This window comes from Barbus barbus, assembly GCF_936440315.1.
Source record: "Barbus barbus genome assembly, chromosome: 24".
Classification (NCBI taxonomy): Eukaryota; Metazoa; Chordata; class Actinopteri; order Cypriniformes; family Cyprinidae; genus Barbus; species Barbus barbus.
Window position 1 is genome coordinate 6,391,372 of NC_136752.1, and position 24,623 is coordinate 6,415,994.

Below are 24,623 nucleotides of genomic sequence, written 5' to 3' on the forward strand. Positions count from 1 at the left end.
ATTGGCATTGCTCCAGGTCCACGTCTACATCCTTGCAGGCTGGAGTGCCCATCCTCCCCACCGTGAAGGAGCTTGTTAAGGGTCTCGATTCAGTGTAACTACAGAACGGGGGCAAAAAGCCAGCATCCCCCAACCTGCTTCATGTGATTTTGGAATACATTTTTAGCCCTTTTTTTTATACTGGGAAAGAGGAAAACATGCCAAGACTCTGATTTCCACAGGGAACTCTTGAAACCTGAATGAGCCAGAGATCTCAACGTTTTGACAGCTTGAGGAGTGGAAATCCCAGTTCTAATTGTGACTGAAATGCTGCTTGGCAAACTCTTCCTGCCAAGCAGCGATCTGGGCACTATTAAATTTATGCCCATTATGCACATCAGCATGTTAGACGGAACTCCACGTGGTGAACATGATGTCTCGTCCCCTGAGAAACTTGACGAGAGAAACTTGGCGTCCAGTGGGTGTCAGGTTGAATGTCCTCAGACGGTTGCTCTTGAAACATGTCATGAGGAGACATACTTCATTAACAACAGGCTCTCTGATGGCCTGCTAGGGCTTTGGTCCCACGCTAGTTTTGAAGAATGTCAATTTGGCTGAAATGTGTCCAGACTTCACTGCCTTCCAATGCTCTCCCACAAAGATCTGATCATTTGACGGCATGAGAAGAAACAGAGAAAGAAAAGAATGATGTATGCAGAATTTAGACTTGCTTTTAGATCAAAATGGACTCTTATTTACTTTTTCCAAAAATGAACATTCAGTTATTATTTACACACCATCTTGTTGTTTCAAGCGTGTATTACATCCTTCTGTGGAATACAAAACGAGGTAATTTTATGAATATCCAATTTTATTGTGACTTACTTTAAAGTTTAATGATGCTCCCAAGAGTGTCAGCACTGATCATTTCACAAAGTTTTTGTTTTCAGATATTTACGCAATTTTGACTAAATTTGTGTGTTCTCCTTTTGCACAGTCCTGTGCATTAAAATGAACAAAATCAAGATTTGAAAACTGAGTAACATTGCGACATTGATCACATTGTAAATGCTTTTTCTGGGTTGTGTTTATGAAGAGGAAGCAAATATGATGGAATGGAACAGAATTCAAGGGTCCTGACATGTTTTGTCAAAAAGTTGAACAGTTTTTAACTCTTAAAGGGGTAATGCAATGTTTCTTGAGTTGCACTTATGTTATTAGGGATTTTACATTAGTCTTGTTTATCTCTAGGTAACTACCCACGCCCTCCTAACTATGGCGGAGCACCAGGTGCCAACTACAGCGGCCCTGGCCCAGGCATGAGCAACAGTCTTGGCATGAATGCCAGCAGTCCAATGCACGGGCAGGGTCCAGGGCAACCATGTGGGTCTGTGACCACGGCTCGAGGACCAGGGCATCCAGCCGGTGGCCGGCCGTTCCCAGCAGGCTCCAGCAGTGTGGCTCCAACCTCACCCAACATGCCTCAGTCTGCTGGCCCAGGAATGGGTCCACCTCCTCCCAACGTCAGTCGCAAACCCCACGAGAGTGGCCCTGCATCTGGCCAGCCGAGCCCAGTCCCCTCTGGACAGCCCAGGTAAATCAGAGCCTTAATTAAGTCTCCTCCTGCTTAACTATAACAAGATGTCATGTCTGGTCTAGATTGGATAAATAGTTAAAGGGATAGTTCAATTAAAAATGAAAATTCTGCCATGCATTATTTAAATGGCATTTTATACCTGTATGATTATGATTTTCTTTCTCCAGTGAAACACAAAAGAAGACATTTTAAAGAATGCTGGTAACCAAACAGGTTTGACTTCGTTGTATGGATAAAAATCAGATATTTTTTTATGTTCCACAAAAGAAGCAGGTCATACAAGTTTAATTTTGGGGTGAACTATCCCTTTAGATAAAGATAAAAAAATTTTTTTAAATAAATTAATTCCATTTGGGCAAATCCTGTTTTGATGAAAAAACAGTCCTGTCTCAGTTTTACGTTGCAACAAGTAAAGTTTTTGTTTTACGCCATACAAAACAAATAATATTTTAGACTAAAACAATTAAAATCATTCTCTATTTAGATTGTTATAGCCAATACTGATATCTTGATTTCTTGTCACATGATCGGTTGATTCCAATTCTGTTTATTTAAGCTTTTCTCAGGAGCTGTTTCAAAACCAATTAAGTAAACTCTCTGCTCACGGTCACTGTTAATTGAATTAAAATAATGCCAGCTGTTACCTAGATTTTGTTGACAAAAATACTTTAGCTTGGTTAATTGATGATCAGATAAACAGGCATATTATTTATTCGCAAAACAAATGTTTTAATAAAGACAAATGAGCAATAGATATTAAATACAACCATAACAAATTAAATACAGGTGTGATCAAAATTAATATAACAATTTTGTGTATTTATTCATTTTGTCATGTTTAATTATTATTATTCATTGCCATTTTTCATTTAAGAATGAATTTAAATGCTGCATATTCAATTATTTATGATAGCATCCCCCACCTTTTCATTGGATGTTGGTAATATTGATTGGTTTTCCTGGAGTTTCAATGAGTTTCTCATGTGAGGCAATAGTGGAGAGAGAACTGCAAATGTGTGTGGACTGATTTGGTACAACTGTTAAGGGATAGTTCAGCTAAAAATGAAAATGATGTAATTATTTGCTCACGCTGAAGTTGTTCCAAACCTGTACGAGTGTCTTTCTTCTATTGAACATAAAAGAAGATATTTTGAAGAATGTGGGAAACCAAACAGTTGCTGGTTCCCACTGATTTCCATAGGATGAAAAATGTATACTGTGGAGGTCAATGATGATTCAAACAGGGTGAGTAAATAATTACAAAATTTTCCATTTTTGGGTGAACTATCCCTTTAATGACATTTATTCAGATAGATATTTAATAATAATTTGAATTAAGCACCACCTTTTAACTCACATTATTATCATGTTGTCATATTCACCATACCGTCCTGATGCATTGGTCAACAGTCCCTCTTTGTAACTTTTATGCACGTTCATTAAGTCATTTAGCTTATGCCTCACTGGTTGGCTACTACTCAGCAGTCTCCTAATAATGCTGAAGGTGGCATTTGGGACAGGTCCAGACATGTAATTACTCAGTGCACCTTTGAGTTGTCATTTCTGTTGAAAGTGAACAAGCACCAAGGAGACTTTTATGCTCTTCCCCCTGCTTCAGGCCTCCCTTTGGCAGGTCCCCTGTATACCCAGGCCTGTCTGGGCTTGGGGGACGGCCAGCATCCTTCCCTATCCCTCACCCCCATCACCCTCACTACAGTTCTGGGCAAGGCCAAGGGCAGCCTCACGCTGAGCTGTATGGGTAGGTTCAAATTCAGACCCCTGGCTGGATGGCTTTACTCTGCTTGAGTCTGCTCGCATCCGCTAGAAACGACACAAGCCAAGCTCTCTGCATAAGCCTCTCCTTTCTCCTCCACCATGGCTGTTCTACTCTGAGCATTTAAGAAACTGAATCGTATAGTTTTTACACAGACAGGAGAAGCATCCTCTGGAGAGAACGGCAAAAAGCTACAAGTTAAAAGTGAAATAGGAAGTTTAAAAGAGTAGTTCACCAAAAAATAGAAATTCATAGATTGTCTCTTTCTAAACCTGTATGCTGTTATTTTTTCCTGTTGAACACAAAAGGGGAAAAAAAAAAAACTAAATTTAAAAAAATCTGTCCCGTTCCAAAATGGACAGAAAAGAGCAGAAAGTAGCGTACAGTAATCATCATACAACTTAAACGGGTCATATGATACGATTTCAGGTTTTCCTTTGTCTTTGGAGTGTTACAAGCTGTTCGTGCATAGATAAGATCCGTAAAGTAGCAAAGACTAAAGTCTCAAACCCAAAGAGATATTCTTTATAGTTAAGACACGTACATACCTTCCTAAAACGCCTCATTTAAACACGCCCCCACATGTCTATGTCACTGTGTTGGACGATTTGCATAACACCACCCAAATGTTTACACAAAGAAGGTGTAGCTTTTATTCTTGCTGTAGTATTGTCAAAGCCACTAGAAGGCAAGCCTGCAAGCTGAAAAAGCATAGCGGCTAATCCTAACGCTTCCGCTTTGGCAGGACGTGGGAAATGAGACCAGAGGCCGTTTTTTTTGTTTTTTGAATGGATGTCAATGGAAGAGAGGCTTCAATATGCTAAATAAACGTTTTAGAGGAAACGGCTCATCATTTAATGAATCGACAGCCTATCTGCTAATCTTCAACATGTTTTACACCAAACAATACTTTTGGATTGAACTATTTCTAGTTTAACACGAAAAAATGCTGTTCTATAAGAGAAGTCACTGACTTTTTGCAGCAGGTGGGATTTAGCTCACGGCACTTTTCATTAAATCCTGTGGTATCCGTAAACAGCGACTGCGGCACATGTGATCCTAGTTAGCCGTTACGCTTTCTCCAATAGTAAGTAATCCAGACCCTCTCATCTCCCAATAGTAAGACAATCTCTGGTATTGTTGCCGCCGCCGCCATGTCCTAGAGACGCTGTGTGTTTCCAAATATGATAAGGGCCGTAACATTTCCGTCACACGTTTGAGGTATTCGGCCAATCACAAGGCACTGGATAGCTGGCCAATCAGAGCACACCTCACTTTTCAGAATGATGAGCTTTGTAAAAATCAGAAAGGCGGGGCAGCGATGAGCAACAATAATGTACATTATGTGGAAAATAATGTGTTTTTTGAACCTTAAACCGTGTAAACACATTGCATTATTTTTAGCATCATCATATGACCCCTTTAACATTATACAACTTAACAGCTGGCCTCTATTCTGAAATCTTAATTTTTTACATTAAGATTTTAAATTCATTGACAAGTCACAGGATTGACATGTATTCATTCTCACATATGTTGAGCAATGGAGAATAGGATTTGAGAGCTGTAGCAGAACGGAATATTTTCATTGAATAATGATTTATAATTCGGACTGTTTTCACATGAATATTTCTCAAGATGTGGATTGCAGAGAAAAGCTGTGTGAAGATTCTTTAAATGTTTGCTTGTGTTTTTCATTAAAAATATAACAGCATATGAGTTTGGACATGGACTGATTTTTGTGTGTACTTGACCTTTAAGATATAATCAAGCTGATTTATTTATTATTATTTTTCATATAGATATTTACAGTTCTAATCTGGATTTTTTATTTATTTATTATTATTATTATTACTATTTTAAAGAATACTACACATGCAATTTTTCACAATAATGTGTAGTTTCCTGTGGGACTGCAGGATTTTGTGCAAAAAATCATATTGCAATTACAAGTATTTTCAGTGCTGACATAATGAACATTTAACTTTTTGTTTCTGCTTTTAAAAGCAGTCATATTACAACGGCAGTGTGTGCAAAAATCATTTTTTGTTCTTTGACTAAACTTGAGACCTGTATCATGAGCTCTAAATGTGCTTTGGGTCACACCCATTTTAATGATTCCTCAAGGTCATACACTGTAATTAAAATGAATAATTGTGCAAACCTAGTGCAGTTTTTAGTTAGAGTTCAGGTGTGATCCGCAGATGACGGTCGGAAAAAAAAGTTGTCATACATGAATGTGACATGTGGAATGTTTCCTTATTTAACACCGAAGGTCTTTTTTAAAAACGCAACATGGTGTTTAGACAACACAGAAATCACTTCTTTTTCCTTTGTGTATTAATTCTGATTGTCTTAACCCTCTCTACTGTCCCTGCATATTTGTTGCTTGCCAGCTAAAAGAAAATAAAGAAGAAAATAAAATAAGTGTACTAACACCATACCGATTAACTCTTCAAATCTTAAACAGGCTCTTAAGCTTTGTTGGTGTCTTTATGTTTGTGTGCTGTTGTCCATAGGCCAGGCGGGTATCAGGGTGGGCCCCACATGCTTGGAATGGGTCCTGGAGGCCCCTACAACCATCCACCGAGCAACAGCTCAGCCAGGATGACCCCTCAAGGACCGTCCTACAACACAATGGCCACAGGTGCGTGTTTCGAGTTTTCACTGATATATTCATGTGACAAGAAGTACAAATCTTGAACCGTTTTTCATTAATAAAGTAATTATTGTACACTATAGATTTTTTAAACGTTGTTGTCTCTTATGCTCACCAAGCATAAGCAATTTATTTGACTAAAAATATAGTAAAACATTAACATTGTTAAATATGATTATAATTTCAAATAACTATTTTAATACATTTCCTTTAATAGCAACGCTGAATTATTCAGCATCATTACCCCTGTCTTCAGTGTCACATGATCCTTCAGAAATTCTAATATGCCAATTCAGTGCTAAAAAAAAACATTTTTTGTTATTATCAATGTTAAAAACAGTTGTGCTACCTAATATTTCTGTGGAAAATGTATGCATACATTTTTATTCAGGATTCTTTGGTGGATATAAAATTCAAAAGAACAGCATTTATTTGAAATAGGAATATGTTATAGCATTATAAATGTCACATTTGGTCAGTTTTATGCATTCTTTCTGAATAAAAGTATTAATTTCTTAAAAACTGTAGTGTATATCGAGCATGTTATATAAATCTGTTTCACAAAGTATTTTATTTTTAGAAATATTATATAATGCTATAGATGTATATAAAGTTATAGATGTGTTGTTACAGCGTAGCTGCACAATGCACATATACCTTTGTTTGGAGGGTGTTGACCAGATGTTGTGCAGATCTCTGCAGTCTAAGTGTCAGAATCTTCTCTAGGGCCCATGACAGGCTCAGGGGACAGCATGATGCCCACCGATCCCAAACAGAGAGCTGAGCACAAGGAGGAGGGCAGCATACCCACCACAGAGCCTCCTAAGCCAAAGGTATGAACAGATCCTTCTCCCTCTAACTCACTGAGCATGTCCAGAAGATGCTCACAGATAACTGAACTATAGCACTACTCTTAAACCTTCTTTGTTGCATTCTACGCACATCGTTTGACATCCTACCAAGGAGTGGTGTGATAAAATGTCAATGAAATCTGAAATCTTGTTGGTCTAATCTTCTGCTTCACATACTTGTATATTAAATATCGACTATCTTCTGATTGGCTGTGATTGTATAGAGTTGTGACGCATTGTTGACAGACAAATTACTAGGCGCTGGAATTTAAACACTTTAATTATACTGGTTATAGCCTAATTGCTATAATAATACCATTACCACAATCTACGAAATTTAGATCCCCAATTTGTAAGCACAATTTTATGGAGCATAAGCAGAAAATAAAAATCATTGACATTTATATCAATTGAAACCGATTCAGAATGTGACCAAATTTTGTTATTTATACTCCCTAAAATGAGCGCTGAAAGTATGTTGTTCTTCAATAGTGTTCCTTTTCAATGTGTTGTTCAGTAAGCAAAGGAATATAATTCTCTCATGTGTCCTAATGAGAGCTCATGTAAGCGCTGGAAGACCTTTCTTCTGTGTAACTCCTTCTTTCTCAGTCATTGCCCTTACTTTCATCAGAACTTCATTGTGTCATTAAGTTCAGCTTTCATTTGATTGGTTGAAATATGGCGCACTGGCAGAGCGCTCTCTCCGAACTCATCTCTTCATTCTCGCTTCTGTATGTCATTTTTTTCTGTGGTTTTGTTTCATCTGTAATTCAACGTGATGTTTTGTTTTGTCCCGTTACTGATTAGAGGGAAGTAGTTCTGTCACTTTAAATAATTCTCAAAGAATTCCCTCTGTTTTCATCCTGGTTCACAATTATCTCTATACTTTTTTTTACCTCGTGGCATCATTCAGGAGCAGAGCATGGCTTTTAATGAAACATGTAGAAAACATCACAACAAACAGAAGTGCCTTCAGACGATGACCTTTACGTCCTGTCCAGCTGGCTGCATTACAAGCTTTGTGTTCTTATTTCTGCTGAATTTCTTGTGTGTGTGTAAGAAGTAACAAGTATAATAAGTCCTGACATATAACACGGAGCTGCTTGAAGGCATGAATTGAGCTTCCTTTAGTACAGCAAGAGCCGAGCACAAAAACAGACAGTAGACTCACATAGGAGGTTTTTAGGACAGTGAATTTCAACCTATAGGGATCAAAAACAGGATCAAGCTATCCTTTTTCACTGACAGGGTGCCAGTACTCATGCTGATGCACATTTCCACTAGTTAAAAAAAAAACAAATTCTGGGCTGGGAAAATTGGCTCTGTACCAGCCCCCTAAACCTAAACCTGCTGGTCCTGAACTAGAAGCTGCAGTAATAAACCCCTCAGAGGGCAGTTTTCATAAACTCTACTGATAATAGCAAATAATAGTGCAAATTATTATTACATTATTTGCTCGCAGACGCAACAAAGCAAAATAGACAATATTGTGGAAATGTATTTACGCCGTATTACTTATTTATTTGAGCTGTTTTATAAAAGCAATAACCCACTAAATTTCCTGCTATAAATTTGTATTCATTTTATTACATCAAAGGCAGCTTGTGATGGCATAAACCTGAATAAAATCACTTTTTAGTAAAAGAACATAGGCTTGGTTTTGCAAGAGTATTGCGCATCAAGTCACCTTTATTTATATAGCGCTTTTAACAATACAGATGGTGTGATTCAACTTTCAGTTAAAGGCATTATTGAATTCAGAGATGTCATTGTCTAGATCAGTTTAGTTTAAATAGTATCTGTGAAATCAAATGACGATAATCGCTAGAAATTAAGTGTCCCCAACTGAGCAAGCCTGAGGCGACAGCGGCAAGGAACCAAAACTCCCTCTGTGACAGAATGGAGAAAACAACAACCTTGGGAGAAACCAGGCTCAGTTGGGGGGTCAGATGAATTATGTGGTAAAGGTGATCTGAAAGCTATCCCTCCATTAAATGTGTCTGTGGGTTTCTTTTTGTTCCCCTGTGTGCTCTCCATCACAGGACAGCTACGGTTCTCAGTGTGTGTCCCAGCCTCCCACCCCGTCCCCTCTGTCCCCCAGCCCAGCTAGTCTGTCCTCTTATCAGGGGGACGACAGCGATAGCATTAGCAGCCCTGCCTGGCCAAAGAACCCCAGCAGCCCTGTAAGTGCCTCATGCACCTTTTCTATCTTCTCTTTACTTTCCTGATTTTCCTCCTTCTTCTGTGGTTATTTAGGTCTCCTGTTTGATGGTGTGAGCTGTTTTGACCTCAGATATGATGTAATGAAACTTTCTCTTTATGACACTCAAGTGGCCACCGCAAGATTGTTATCCTCTTCCCAGTTTCTTTTCAGTAATATCCAGTGTTGTGGAAGCTACTTTAAAACGGTTCATAATAAGAATTTCAACTACAGTCTAGGAAAAAAAGTAGTTGGCTACACTTCAAACTGCTGCATAATGGGAGCATTATGTTTTAAATATATAACTTAATAAATAGCTTAAATAGATCGTAGACCCATTGAAACCAATGGAGCTACGATCAACTTAGGCTTGCGATGCTTTTGAGTTATTATCAGCTATTAAGCTAAAATGTGAATTAATATCTAGTCACTCTAACAGCTAATTGATTTTGAGAGTAGCTGAGATACATCAATGTAGTCATTGGTTTGTTGTTTCTCACACTGGTAACATTCTCTTTCTTGTAATACTACTGCCAATGTTTTTAACTTTAATTATGACATTTAATTCAAAATCAATTCATTTTGCGGTCGATGCTAGATACCTAGGAAAAAGGAAATATCATTCTTATGAAATGCATATGAGAAGAGGAATTAGGGAAGACTTCACAGATAACGGTACACGGTGAATCAGATTGTCAGGAAAGTTTTAATGAGAAATCAGTTATTATTGTTTTGTGAAGATTTAAGCCCCGAATCATAGAAATGACTCCAACTAAAGTGTTGCATTCTGTGCCAAATTGTGCACAAGTCAAGCTGAGTAATGTAAAGTTAAAACTTTTCTTTAAGACTTTTCAAAGCACAGCCAGGGATTATTAGACAGTTTGCATAACATGTTAATTGGCTCGTACCACCTTAAAAACTGGAAAAACATTTAAGGAGTTTCATGGATTCTTTGTACAATGGTGTCTCTTGATTGTATTAAAGGGATAGTTCTCCCAAAAATGAAAATTCTGTTACTAAATTACAAATCCATTACTCATGTCATTCCAAACCCATAAATAAGACTTTCGTTCATTTTCAAAACACAAAGGAAGATATTTTAATTAAACCTGAGAGATTTCTGTCCCTCTGTTGACAGTCCATTCAACCAATACATTAACACAGGTTTATAAAGACAACATAAAAGTGATCCATATGATTTAAGGGGTTTAATCTAAGACATGATTGTTATATGGTGAACACATTTAATTAATCTGTGTTTATTCACATATAAACATTGATCAGTGTACATACATAGAGCACATCATACAGTGGCATGCGAAAGTTTGGGAACCCCTTGCAGAATCTGTGAAAATGTGGATAATTTTACCAAAATAAGAGAGATCATACAAAATGCATGTTATTTTTTATTTAGTACTGTCCTGAGTAAGATATTTTCCATAAAAGATGTTTACATATAGTCCACAAGACAAAAAAATAGCTGAAATTATTAAAATAACCACATTCAAAAGTTTGTGAACCCTTGGTTCTTAATACTGTGTGTGGTTACCTGGATGATCTACGACTGTTTTTTTGTTTTGTGATGGTTCTTCATGAGTCCCTTGTTTGTTCTGAACAGTTAAACTGAGCACTGTTCTTCAGAAAAATCCTCCAGGTCCTGCAGAATCTTCAGTTTTCCAGCATCTTTTGCATATTTGAACCCTTTCCAGCAGTAACTGTATGATTTTGAGATCCACCTTTTCACACTGAGGATGATTGAGGGACTCAAACACAACAATTAAAAAAGGTTCAAACATTCACTGATGCTCCTGAAGGAAACACGATGCATTAAGAGCCGGGGGGTGAAAACTATTGAACAGGATGAAGATGTCCAAATTTTTCTTATTTTGTTGAAATATCATATTTTTCCATTTAGTACTGCCCTTCTGACGCGACAGAAGATACTTGCATGTTTCCTGGAAGACAAATGAAGTACAATTTACCTTGATCTTCAAATTCAAAAAGTTTTCACCCCCGGCTCTTAATGCATCGTGTTTCCTTCAGGAGCATCAGTGAATGTTTGAAATTTTTCTGAAGAAATTTTTCTGAAGAACAGTGCTCAGTTTAACTGTTCAGAACAAACAAGGGACTCATGAACAACCATCACAAAACAAAAAAACAGTCATAGATCATCCAGGTAACCACACACAGTATTAAGAACCAAGGGTTCCCAAACTTTTGAATGTGGTTATTTTAATCATTTCAGCTATTTTTTTGTCTTGTGGACTATATGAAAACATCTTTTATGGAAAATATCTTACTCAGGACAGTACTAAATAAAAAATAACATGCATTTTGTATGATCTCTCTTATTTTGGTAAAATTATCCACATTTTCACAGATTCTGCAAGGGGTTCCCAAACTTTCAATCCCCACTGTATATGTGACCCTGGACCACAAAACCAGTCTTAAGTCGCTGGGGTATATTTGTAGCAATAGCCAAAAATACACTGTATGGGGCAAAAAAGTCCTACTGCAAATATATCAAAACTTAATTTTTGATTAGTAATATGCATTGCTAAGAACTTCATTTGGACAACTTTAAAGGCAATTTTCTCAATATTTACATTTTTTCGCACCCTCAGATTCCAGATTTTCAAATAGTTGCATCTCAGACAAACCATACATCAATTGAAAGCTTATTTATTCAGCTTTCAGATGATGTATAAATCTCAATTTTGAAAAATTGACCCTTATGACTGGTTTTGTGGTCCAGGGTCACATATGGTAAACGGAGGTTCAGCTGTGTTTGCTTGATGCATGAAAACTACTTTCAATTTAGCGACAGAAATTTTACAAATATATTCATTTGTGTTTCAAAGATGAGTGAATGAGTCTTGTTATATGCCATGAGGGTGAGTAAATGATGACATAATATTACATTTTGTGTGAACTAATCCTTGAAATCCATTCACAGTTTTAAGCATTTTGCAAAGTGTTCACAGTAATAGTAGTTCCAGTCACAGTGCTGGTGCAGAGTTGGGGTTAATGTAGTGATACGTGACCCTGCTGAGTAATATAATGGCGCCTACATACTAGACTTTATGCTTCAGCAGCAAACACTGCAGATGCATTGATTTCAGTGAACATGGTGCGTCGCAAGGACATAGAAGAAAAGAGTTTGTGATGATCTTCCATCAACCAAAACCTTCAAAAAAAAAACTTTTGTCATTATGCACTCTAATTTAAGCACATGTTAACCAGTGAGAATCTATATCCATCAGAGCTGTCTCTAGTGTATAGACATCCTAAATCAATGAAATCACCTGCTTGTTTACTTGTACTTAAGCACAAGATGCCATTGACCAATAGCACACATGCATTGTTCGAAAAATACTCGTGCCCGTCTAAAACAATCAGTTTCAGTGCAACACAATCTGTACTTTCTAGGTAGCTGTCAAAATGGGACATATTGAGCAATGTGGATAGCATTTACTCTCTGGACAAAGAATGATGGGCTCACAGTATGCGTGCGGGGTGTGTCGGTGGCGATACATCTTACTCTCTTCTGTACCCATCCACTCTAGAAGCACAGCTCGGGGAACATGACAAACGAGAAGATAACACGACTGTACGACATGGGCTGTGAGCCGGAGAGGAGGGCATGGGTGGATCGCTACATCGCCTTCATGGATGAGAGGGGCACGTCTGTCCCCAACCTGCCTTCAGTGGGCAAGAAGCCGCTGGATCTGTGCCGCCTCTACCTCTGTGTTCGAGAAATCGGAGGCTTGGCTATGGTGAGTGAAGTCTTTTGGGCTCTGTGAGAGTACTGCTGTGTGATCGTGCTGGGGTTTTAAAGGAGCAGAGCTTTGAAATGCATGTTAAAGAATGGCCAAACCTCTCATATCCTTCCTCATATCTGCCTCAATCACAGACATCAAAGAAACAGAGGGGGGTTAACTGAGAATGCACCTGCTGATGGTGTTATTTATTTGCATGTGCTTTCTGCATTGTTTTAGCACCCTGGATCTCACATAGGGTTTGTGAAAGAACAATATTCTACATGCCAAAAACAATTGGCCTGGACACAGTGACTGCTGCCAAGATCATAAAATACACAAACTTGCCTTTATATCAGGGGTTTGCAACCTGGTTGTGAGTGTTACACTTTATTTTAAGGTGTCCTTGTTACGGTGTAATTATACATTTAAGTACGGAGTAATATTAATTAACTACATCTACTTATTATATGGTTAGGATTAGGGTTTGGCTAATCGCGATTATGCATAATTTATTGTTATTATAATAGTAAGTGCATGTAACCTTTAACAAGGACACCATAAAGTGTTACCCATTTTCCATGAAATAGTAAGTACATGCTAATAATATTTGAATTATTATTATTATTATTTATTATTATTATTATTTAGTCATTTAGTCATTTTGCTGTTACATTGAATTTTTATATTTTTATAAAACTGTTAAATGTAATCTTAAAAATAAATATTAGTTTGAAAAATGTTAACTTGTAAATAATTATCTACTTGCCAGTTTTGGAAATAATTTTAATATCTGTGCGTCACTAATTGATATTATTGATGATGTTTAACTGACAAAAGCATTAAACCAATCTTATATTTTAAATGTACTATTTACTGTTACATTTTAATTTAGCGGGCAGTGAAACATTTAGCTACACTTTAGCTTCTTTAGCTTTAAGATTAACGAATGCATTTTTTAGCAAAAAATATGTTTCAAAAAGATCAAATAACAAGTAGAAGTTTCTACAGACCCCTGTTAAAGACCCCTACTTTAAATAAAGCTTTTGTTCACCACCAGCGTTCTGTGGGCGGCAATAGCGCAATGCTATATGTCTTGTTAACAGTGATGATGTTTTGTGAATCCTGCGCATTCTATAATGAGTCTCATTTACATAGCAAAGAGTTATGTTTATCCAAAAAAGATTTTAAGACGCATGTAGCGCCTGCTTAAGTTAAACTGCTGGTGGCACATGAATCAGTCACAGGGGTAGATGGCGGAACGGTTTAGTGAATTGATTGCATCTTCAATGGTTTTGATTGAAAATCTCTCCTCGAACAGGTAAATAAGAACAAGAAATGGAGAGAGCTGTCCACCCATCTGAACGTGGGGACATCCAGCAGCTCTGCCAGTTCCCTCAAGAAGCAGTACATCCAATACCTGTTCGCCTATGAGTGCAAGGTGGAGCGCGGAGAGGAACCCCCACCCGACGCGTTCACCATGGGAGACAGCAAGAAGCAGCCACAGCAGGCCAAGATCCAGCCACCCTCACCCGGTGAAGAACTTTTCACTATTGCTATGGAGAGAACAAACTGTTAGACTTTAGAAAGACGGCTTATATCCATCAAATCACTGTTAACTAGGCGTCATGTTTTATGTAGCAAAGCAATAAAGCTTAGTTTACAGTGATTTTAAAGTAGCTAAGCACGACACAGAGCAGAGCTAAAAGCCCTTTAGTTGTCCCAAAATCAACTTAATTGCTTTTATAAGAAACTACTATATATTTGGCAAAGTTTCATAAAAGAAACACAAATATATATTGATGATTAACTGATGTAATTGGGTCACAGGTGTGTTTATAGAGTATTTCAAAGAGGCTTTGGTTCACATGGTTCAGCCAGTCATAATCAAGGAGCAGAACTATGTTTTATAATAAACAGTTTATTCTTGTAGCACCCTGAAATCAACTTTATTTTAGCTTTAGTATTGAACTTTGACAAACTTTTTAATGTGATGCATTAAATCACATGGTTGTAGAGGATAATTGTTCAATTATTACTATTACGGACAACAAAACAAGGAACAAATCCTATAGACTTTCATTCACAGACCTGAGCTGGTTTCTCTAGAGCAGAATATCATACAGAGCTCCCCAGTCACTGAAAACGTTGTACAGAAATGGAAATCTACACTCTAATACACACTACACTCATTGTCACGCAATGCTGATGTTGTTAACATTAATAATTTGAGAATAAAGTATAACAATAATAATACTTTGCACGGTTTGATGTGATATGAGCTATCTTTATCGTTAGATTAAATCACCATTGCTAGCGCGATTTATGGTAATGCTTTTTTCCTCACTTGGTCAGAATAGACGTGGCAGACCTTGTTACTTGTTCAGATGATAATATCCGGCGAAAATTCTTATTTGGGTCATATAGTCCAGAATCTGTGATTGCGATGTACAGTAAATATCCAGACCGGTGCGGTGACCGACAGCCACACATTCACCTCAAAACATTAGATTCATCTGCACTGAAGCCGTGACGGAGCACAGCCCACGCATGGAAGATGATTCTGCAAAAAGCTGCAATTCCAGGTTTTCAAACGGAGATGGCGACAAAGAGACAAAACTTACGGACTGCAGCTTTAACTAATGGAACCTTAATTTTTTTCCCCCCTATTTTAAAGGCCTTAAAAGTTGAGCAAATTATTACAAAGTCATGGAAATTTATGTAGGGAGCATCTGTTTCTGGGTATTTTTAACGCTAAAATATCGAAAATGATTATTTAATCGTCTTGAACTGACATAGGCAGGGCAGCATTTGTTCACAAATCGAACATCACTATGGCTTGCAGGCTTGTTATAATCAACCAAACACCATTCCTACTTTTCTCTGCAATGAAATGTAATAGTGATGTTCTGGAGTATCTGATGCTGCTGGAATAGAAGTCAAGTCACCTTTATTTATATAGCGATTATAACAATACAGATTGTGTCGCAGCAGCTTTACAGTATAAAATAGGAAAAATAGTGTGTAATAATGCAAAAGGACAACAGTAAACACTCAATTTTCCGTTAAAGTCAGTTCATCATTGATTCAGTGATGTCATCATCCAGCTCAGTTCAGTTCAAATAGTATCTGTGCATTCAAGTTGACAATATCGCTGGAAATTAAGAAGTCGTACTGTGAAAGGATTAATTGCATTCAAAATAAACGTTTTTGTTTATGTAATATATGTGTGTGTAGTGTACTGTGTATATTTATTATGTATATATAAATACACACACATATAGTATATTTTTAAAATATTTACATGTATATACATTTATATTCTTATATTATATTATACATAAATATATTTAATATATAAACATAACATATTTTTCTTAAATATATACATGCATGTGTTTGTATATATATATATATATATATATATATATATATAATAAATACAGTATACACACATATATTATGTAAACAAAAACGTATAAATATACAAATATGCATGTAAATACATGTTATTATTTTCAAAATATATACATGCATGTGTGTATATTTATATATACATAATAAATATACATAGTACGCACACATATATATTATGTAAACAAAAACTTTTATTTTCGATGCAATTAATCATTTGACAGCAATAAAATTAAGTGATGGAAATGAATATTTTTATGCCATCCTTAGATTTTTCTGCATCACTCGCATGTGGCTCTGGTCTGCCTGCCCTATAATGACTGCAGAGCATCTCTGTATAAATAAATATCTGACAGGTGACTGAGTCAAACTGAGACGGACGGGGGGAAGGGGTGAGAAAGAGAGCTGTCAGGCTGCTGGCTCAAGGATCCCCCCCCCTCCCCTCCTAAGGCTAATGACTGATGATGTCACAGGAAAAGAGAGAGAGCAAGCTGTCAAACAGCAGGGGAGGGATTCCCTCTGAGAAGATTAATGGGGGATGAGTGTGGGATAAAAACAAAAGTGACCTCAGCCTGACCCCTCGATCAATGCAGACCAGTGATCCAGCACTTTTTCCCCCCTCTTTCTCTCGCTCTACCGCCCTCTCCGACTCTCTAAATATGCGTAAGGTCATTGGCAGTCACACAGACTGGAAGTGTTACAGCATAGCACCGTGTATTGTTTACTGTCAGTGCTGAAAGACGATTTTGTGGCTGGCAGCAGATCAAGGACATGTAAAGCAGACACTCTTTCATTCCCTCATTCTTTCATTCTGCCCCGATTCTTTTTGTTCCCCGTGCTGAAATCTTTTGAAGTACCTTTTACTGCTCTGAGCTGCGGAGGAAAATGCAAATTGGTTTTATTACTTTGCATCAACTGAGCCGTAGAAATTTCAGACGTTATTAGGATGGTGTCCTTTTATGCCATTGCATTTCTATGGAAATTAATAACTAGTGTATTCAAATGTTATTGGATTATGGAAATGCAGTCTGGGGATTGTAAGATTTTGGTTTCTTTCCCTTGAGCTTGCAAGAAGTGATTAGGACATTGTCATTTGCTTGTAGATTTATGAAACACCATTTAAGCAGAATCAGAACATTATTTCTTTTAAAAAAAGGGCATTTTAAAGTATTACACAAGCTGTATTAATATGTTTTAATTAGGCTTTTACATGATTTAAATTGAGGCAATATGCAGTTCATTGTATCACTAAGAATCAGTTTTGATTTAGGGAATTGCAAAGCATTTCAAAATATTTTCAGTGTATCTCAATTATTTTTTTTATTATTAAATAAAGCATATGTTGCATTATGATTTATATGATTTATATTGAATTTATTGCATTATTGCAATATTAAGAAAGCATCAAAATGCTTTCCAAGCCTTATTTTTCACCCCAGAAGTTAATCCTCATTTTTTGCATATAATAATTCCTTCATATAATGTAGTCCGTTTGTGCTCTGTTCAACAGCAAACTCGGGCTCTCTTCAAGGGCCGCAGACTCCTCAATCTACAGGCAGCAGCACTATGACCGAGATGCCAGGGGACCTAAAGCCGCCAACACCAGCTACCACGCCCCATGGACAAGTGACCCCTCAGCCAACTGGCAGGTGGGCTAAATTGCATTATATTATATAGAAGATGCATTATATTTTAGTGTCCGTTACTCATGTATGTGTGTTTGTATGTATTAATTTGTTGTCCTTGTTTTACCCCACATCTTTAGAAACAGTGGTGTTAGTGTGCAAGATCCGTTCTCTGAAAGCAGTGACCCAGCTTTCCAAAAGCGAGGCCCCGTGCATGGAGGAGCCAGTGGAGATGCCACCTCTAGAATGCAGTTTGACACCTGTAAGGATCCCTATGGAGCTGCTAGGAAAGGTGTGTTGCTATTACAATTACCACATATGGGGCTTGTTTCACGTTTCTTCTATCTGCTCACTTCTGCCTCCCTGTGTTTTCCTTTTTTTAGAGGTGCATATAAATTATTTTCTTGGACACTGCTGCCATCTAGTGTCTAGCAGGTTGAAGCCAGCATAAAATCCAAATCGGCCTAGTTTACTTTCTTTATAATGCATGTTACTAGAATTACTGTGAATTCATCAGTGCACTTAATTCTAGAGAAAATTATTATATTTGCATGTGTTATTTTTAATTAAAACGCAATACTCTGGTCCTCTGAAATGACTTTTTGCATATCCCAGTCATCATCTTGATTCTCATCGGACAGGGGCTTGAATAAATATGACCTGATTCCTAGGTCGAAGTTTTTAACAATTTCATTTTTTTAGTGTACTTATTTTAATTGTAGTATTTTAAGACCAACATCAATACATTAGTAATTTAATACATTTAAATGTTTAAATTGGATAAATGAATGCATTTAAATTTAAAATACTAATACATTTTATACCATGTCTCAAATCCTTTTTCGTTTAAGTTTGTAATGAAGGCATGAAAATAGTTCAGTAGTTAATTTTTTTTTTTGGTAAACATTAATAACACTGCAATCAACTACAAACTGGGATAAAGTTCTAGCTCCATTCTGATATGGAACCTTTTTTCACAATGTACAAAATACCCATTGGATAAAGTTATGCTCAAAGAATATTTCAAAGAAATATGGGGTGGTGATGGCGCAGTGGATAAGACACATGCCTTTGGTGTGAGAGACCCGGGTTCGAATCCACTGTGAGACACCAATGTGTCCCTGAGCAAGACACTTAACCCCTAGTTGCTCCAGAGGCGTGCGACCTCTGACATATATAGCAATTGTAAGTCGCTTTGGATAAAAGCGTCAGCTAAATGAATAAATGTGTAAATGTGAAACATAAAATATGTTACAATGGTTTGTGCATAATCTTTCATGTTGTTTTTAGTTCTGCATATTTTCCCCCTTTCCGCTTAAAGTGTTAATTTGTTTTCAGGTGTCTCTGAGCCCTTCATGCCTGGGCAGATGCCAGGCAGTGGCATGCAGGATATGTATCCACGTGGACCGCCCTCAGGGATGGGTATGGGCCCACGACCCCAGTACCCCTATAACCCTGGTTTTGAGAGGAGGTAGGCCAGAACACTTTAACATCAGTTCATGAACTGGAAAAAACAAGGCAGAAATCAAAATCAGCATGTCAACATTATTTAATGTTTACAGGCCAGACCACGTCATGGGTCCAGAGGGGGGAATTGCTCCTCCTGGAAATCAGAACAACATGGTGCCTTCCAATAGTGATCCCAGCATGTTCTCAGGCAATAGATACGCCTCTCATCAAAGGTATAAAGTGATCGCGGCTGACTAGTGTATATAAAGGTATTTGGTGTGTGGAGCTAGAGTATAGTAATATCTGTTTTACTATAGACATGGACATGACGGCTATGGGCAGCAGTACCCTCACAATATGCCATATGGCGCACATGGGATGTATCCCCAACAGCAGGTCAGTCATCAAATGTGATAAAATGTCATCCCTTTTGTGATAACTATGTGGTAAATACTTGTGATTACTGCTGTATTTTACACTTTAAATACTTTATTTAATTTTACAGAGTTATAAGCGGCTTGGGGAAGGGATGTATGGCCCTCCTGCTAAGCGCCATGAGAGTGAAGCTTATGGTATGCAGTACGGTGGCCAGCAGCCTGACATGTATAGTCAATATGGTTACCCAGAGCGCAGGCCCATGCAAAGCCCATTCCCCTATCCATATGGACGCGATCGCATGCAGCCAGGTGGGCAGGGACCTCCTCAGCACAGCATGATGAGTGGTGGACCACCCCCATCCTCCAACTCCAGCGGTGGGCCTCAAGGGAACATGTGGCACACCAGGCACGACATGAGTTACGCTTACCCCAGCCGGCAGGCTCATGGGACCCCCTACCCCTCCATGAGCCGTGGAGATGATCCAGAAGTCAGGGTCAGTCAGGACAGTCAGTGGCCTGGTCAGCGTCAATCCCCCTACCCACCACACTCTTCGTCCTCTTCCGGCTCCATGCCCCCCATGGCTATCCGGCAACCACCTTCTTCCTATCAGTCTCCTCCAGCGATGCCAAACCATATCTCTCGAGTCCCAAGCCCTGCACCATTCCCTCGGTCTGTGGGTGGCTCTATGTCACCCAATAAGGCTCATATGATGGCCTCTATGAAGCAGATGCAAAAGCCGTGTGGCCCAGGGTCGATGCCAAACTCTCAAAGTAGCGGTCTTCCTGGGCAAGGCTTCTCTACGATCCATCGGGAAGTCACTTACCCACTGGACTCTGTGGAGGCTACGCAGCCTCAGCTTAAACCTCGCCGAAGGTTAACATCCAAAGAAGTTGGTAAGAAACTCTCTTCCAGTAATAAACAACTTCTGAATGGTATGGCTATAACAAGGTTCCTACCTATGCTTGTGTATCTTAAGGCACACCAGAGGCTTGGCGTGTGATGATGTCCCTGAAGTCTGGTTTGCTTGCTGAGAGCACATGGGCCCTGGATACTATAAACATCCTGCTTTATGATGACAACACAGTGTCTTCCTTTGGCCTGTCTCAGGTAAGTGTGTACCAGGCAATAATGGGCTGCAAGGCTTAGGTTAAGAGGGTAGGAACTGATTGGAAAATTCTTAATGCTTTTGCAATTTTGCGGTCGTATTTAATAGCAGTTTCTAAGAAATGATAGGTGTTTATACTTTGATAATGAACGTATTGGGTTTTGTGATTTAATTTTTAGATGCCCGGTTTCTTGGAGCTCATTGTTGAATATTTCAGAAGGTGCTTAATAGAGATCTTTGGGATCCTTGAAGAATATGAAGTTGGAACAGAGGGTCAGAAAACTCTTCTTAGTCCATGTTCGGAACCCACAGAAAAGGAGCAACCATCCAATCAAGACTTAAAAAGCCAATCCAGTACAGAACAGGTGGAGAGATTAGATGTGGAGCCTGAGAAACCTCAGCCAAGCAGCTCAGCAGCAGCACTCAATATGGAGAAAAGGGAAGACTCTGCAGAGGGTAAGGCCGACACTGGTAAAGAACTGTGTCCTGTAGTGGAGCCCAGACCTAAGCAAGCCAGTAAGCATGACAAACTCCCAGTGAAAGTTGAGGAGAGAGAGGCTGTGGCTGATTGCGTGGAGGATCGATCAGAGCTTCTAGGCCTGGCTGGGGAGTTCATCAGCGGGCTTCTGCATTGGAAGGCAGGCGGAGGGGACTCCACTGCCCACATCCAGACCCATTTTGGTAGACGTAGGGAAGAAGAAGAACAGAAGCCCTCAGAGAATCAGGAAGGTGCACATGCACCTGGAAAAGAAACAGTTGAAGAGAAGCATGGGAGGGAAGAGGAACTGAAAAGAGAGCTTCCAGGGCCCTCAGAGGAGAACTTGACAGCCACTGTGGATGACATGCTAAGTTCTCGCCCTGGGTCCTTATCAGGAGGTGAAACTCAGACGTCATTCCCCTTCCGCAACAGAGAGAACCAGAGCAGCATTACTTTGCTGGAAGATGAGCCCCGATGCTGGGATGAAGCACCTCTTTCTGTCGCCGAGGGCTGGCAGGATGAGTTGGCCAAGCGCTGCATCTGTGTGTCCAATATCATTCGCGGACTCTCCTTCGTCCCGGGCAATGACAGCGAAATGGCTCGGCACCCAGGTTTAGTGCTCATTCTCGGAAAACTTGTGCTTCTGCACCATGAGCACCCTAAAAGGAAAAGGATGCCACCGACCTACCAGCGAGAGGAAGAGCGAGGTCTGGCTTGCAGCAAGGACGAGTGGTGGTGGGACTGCCTTGGTGCCTTGCGTGAGAACACCTTGGTCACCCTTGCCAACATTTCAGGACAGCTAGACCTGTCTATCTATCCGGAAAGTATCTGCCTTCCAATTCTGGACGGGCTGCTCCACTGGATGGTGTGCCCTTCGGCGGAGGCCCAGGACCCCTTTTGCACGGCAAATGGCTTCTCCTCACTCACACCACAGAGGCTGGTGCTGGAGTGTCTGTGCAAACTGAGCATCCAAGACTCTAACGTTGACCTTCTGCTGGCCACACCTCCTTTTAGCAGACGGGAGCGCCTCTTTGCCACATTAGTGCGGCACGTCGGTGAGCGAAAGAGTCAGGTGTGCCGTGAGATGGCCGTAGCCGTTCTCTCTAATCTTGCACAGGGTGACCCCACAGCTGCCCGAGCTGTTGCCCTCCAGAAGGGCAGTGTGGGTGCCTTGATAAGCTTCCTAGAGGACAGTGTTGCCATGGCACAGTATCAGCAGAGCCCTCACAGTCTCTTGCACATGGGACACCCCGAGCCGCCCAGCATCAACATGATGTGCCGGGCCGCCAAAGCCCTGCTGGCCATGGCCCAGGTGGAGGAGAACAGGCCTGAGTTTGTGCTCTACGAGAGCAGGCTTCTTGATATCTCACTGTCCTCCGTGCTGAACTCTGGCGTGGCGGCCATCCTGTGTGAGGTACTGTTTAAGCTCGGCCGCTCGTGACAGGCACAAAGGAGCGGGAGCCTCGAGTGCCATCATGGGAACGTACGTACGGCTGAGCTGAGCCACAGAGATCACACAGAACTGTCGGTGTTATATTTTTATTTAAGGAAAAGAACACAAACAAAAATCGTTTTTACATACAAATGAATATATAGAGAATATATATAGCTCCTCTGCCCCATTTCCCAGTTTTCATTTTGGATTTTTAAATGATTTTAATACGGATATTTAATACTTGGTCTTTTAGTTTTTTTTTCTATTCTTTTTTTATTTGTTTTGTTTCATCTGTGTATTTTCTTTTGTTTGTTTTAACCAAAGTTGGCATCTGATACCGTGAGTATTTTGCTCTCAGAATGTTTTTAATTGTTTTGATGCAGTGTTTCATTTGTTTTCTTGTGGGACTTTGTTTATTCGGGGAATGCAGATTTATTTAAATTGTGAGACATGTTGTAGATAGAATTTCTCTTGCAATGTGTTGCGATAAAAGAACAAAAAAAAACAAAAAAAAACACTGATTTTAAGACATACATGTATACAGCTCTGAAAAAAAGCATTGTGCAATAGATTTAGCTGGCTCAGAGGGGAGATAATGAAATGTGAATGACCACAGGCAATGTTCTGATCTGACCACCAGTATTGCACTGTTTCACCACACCAGTATCTGAGGGTCAAGCGAGTGTTGGTTCTAAACTGACTTGCTTCCATATTAGTGCCGCCACAGAGGGTCCTCTCTCTGACGGCGAACTCAAGTGCTTCGGTTACCCCTCTTCTCTATTCTATATCCACGGGTCGATTTGTATATAGGAACTGTACATTAAATGGGCCCCTTTTCACTTTTTTTTTTCCTCCAAGAGATGTGGTATTATACAAAGTGAGTAGTTTATGCTACATGCTATTGACATTTTGCAAATAAATATTAAGTCATTGTTTCCAGGTGAGGATAGTCTTGAAACGTGTAAGGGGCCGTTCACACAGGGTGGGTTCTTGCATTTGAGCTGCGCTATTTTTATTTAATTGTACGTGCACAACAGACATTATTTGGTGGTTGTGATGCATATTGCTGTTTTTGGTGTCTTTCAAGATGCCGTTGAAGCTGAAATGCATATTTTGAAACGCTGCACTGTAGAAAACATGTCTGTTTTACAACAGTGGACCAGTCAGATGGATTCGGGTGCTGGAAAGGCATCTCCAGTGGATCGAGCATGTATATTAGCAACTGTATATGGGAACGCGTAAACGCACCAGTTCAGTTCCCGTTTTTAATGCAAGAACTTGTCCTGTGTGAACGCCCCTCAAAGACTTTCCTGTGTGTCCTATAATGGAGTTCTGTGTGACAGAGATAGCAATGGCTCCCTCTAATGGCCTTAGATTTTGGCAAATACAGGCTAACTGAAAGACGTCCAATGGCATAAATGTAATTCAATGTGAAAGTTACCCCAAAAAGACTTAACGATTTTAACAGAAAATATGTACAACTCTTTATGTAAGCTCTTTTTGCTCCATATGATTTGATGACCATTGTTTATTCAGTATAAAGTCTTTATACATGTTCCACATGTTAAAAGTAAATGTACATGAAATTTGGTCGAGCACTGTGAACGTTGTTTTTCAGTGTCGTGTTATTTTTTTGTGATACCAAACCATGTGTATCCTCAATATTGTAATATTTAAAAGCAAAAAACTTAATTTACTAGCAGTTAAGGATGATCGGTACTTTTTTTTTCTCCTGTCTACCCATGCAGTGCTCGGAGCTGCTTCTGTCGCATCCACAGTTTAACCAGATTACGTGACCCTAAATGAACAGAAAACACTCACATTGACGCACACTGAGGGAGGGCCTTCTTCTGGAGCTTTTCTTTAGTCACATCTTTTCATCCTCTGTTGCTTTTCAGGGACAGCTTGAAAACAACTTCCA

At 39.2% G+C, this 24,623-nt stretch overlaps 1 protein-coding gene across 6 annotated transcripts in view; it reads left to right on the forward strand.

Annotated features, from left to right (window-relative positions):
* Positions 1–24,408, forward strand: part of LOC306843956 (AT-rich interactive domain-containing protein 1B-like) — a gene marked incomplete at its 5' end in the record, with an annotated part of 83,302 nt that extends 58,894 nt beyond the window's left edge. For 3 of the 6 annotated variants that reach the window (XM_079375717.1, XM_079375713.1, XM_079375712.1), the window contains 15 exons: positions 1,231–1,573; positions 3,195–3,335; positions 5,870–5,997; positions 6,736–6,842; positions 8,903–9,043; positions 12,627–12,836; positions 14,140–14,353; positions 17,743–17,881; positions 17,998–18,149; positions 19,196–19,328; positions 19,420–19,539; positions 19,624–19,702; positions 19,812–20,577; positions 20,661–20,791; positions 20,969–24,408. In XM_079375717.1, the coding sequence (XP_079231843.1) occupies positions 1,231–1,573; positions 3,195–3,335; positions 5,870–5,997; positions 6,736–6,842; positions 8,903–9,043; positions 12,627–12,836; positions 14,140–14,353; positions 17,743–17,881; positions 17,998–18,149; positions 19,196–19,328; positions 19,420–19,539; positions 19,624–19,702; positions 19,812–20,577; positions 20,661–20,791; positions 20,969–22,708 (4,544 nt within the window). In that variant the 3' untranslated portion in view covers positions 22,709–24,408. The remainder of the gene's footprint in view (positions 1–1,230; positions 1,574–3,194; positions 3,336–5,869; positions 5,998–6,735; positions 6,843–8,902; positions 9,044–12,626; positions 12,837–14,139; positions 14,354–17,742; positions 17,882–17,997; positions 18,150–19,195; positions 19,329–19,419; positions 19,540–19,623; positions 19,703–19,811; positions 20,578–20,660; positions 20,792–20,968) is intronic. The other 3 variants (XM_079375714.1, XM_079375716.1, XM_079375715.1) reach the window with 2 other exon arrangements.
* Positions 24,409–24,623: the final 215 nt, after the last annotated feature.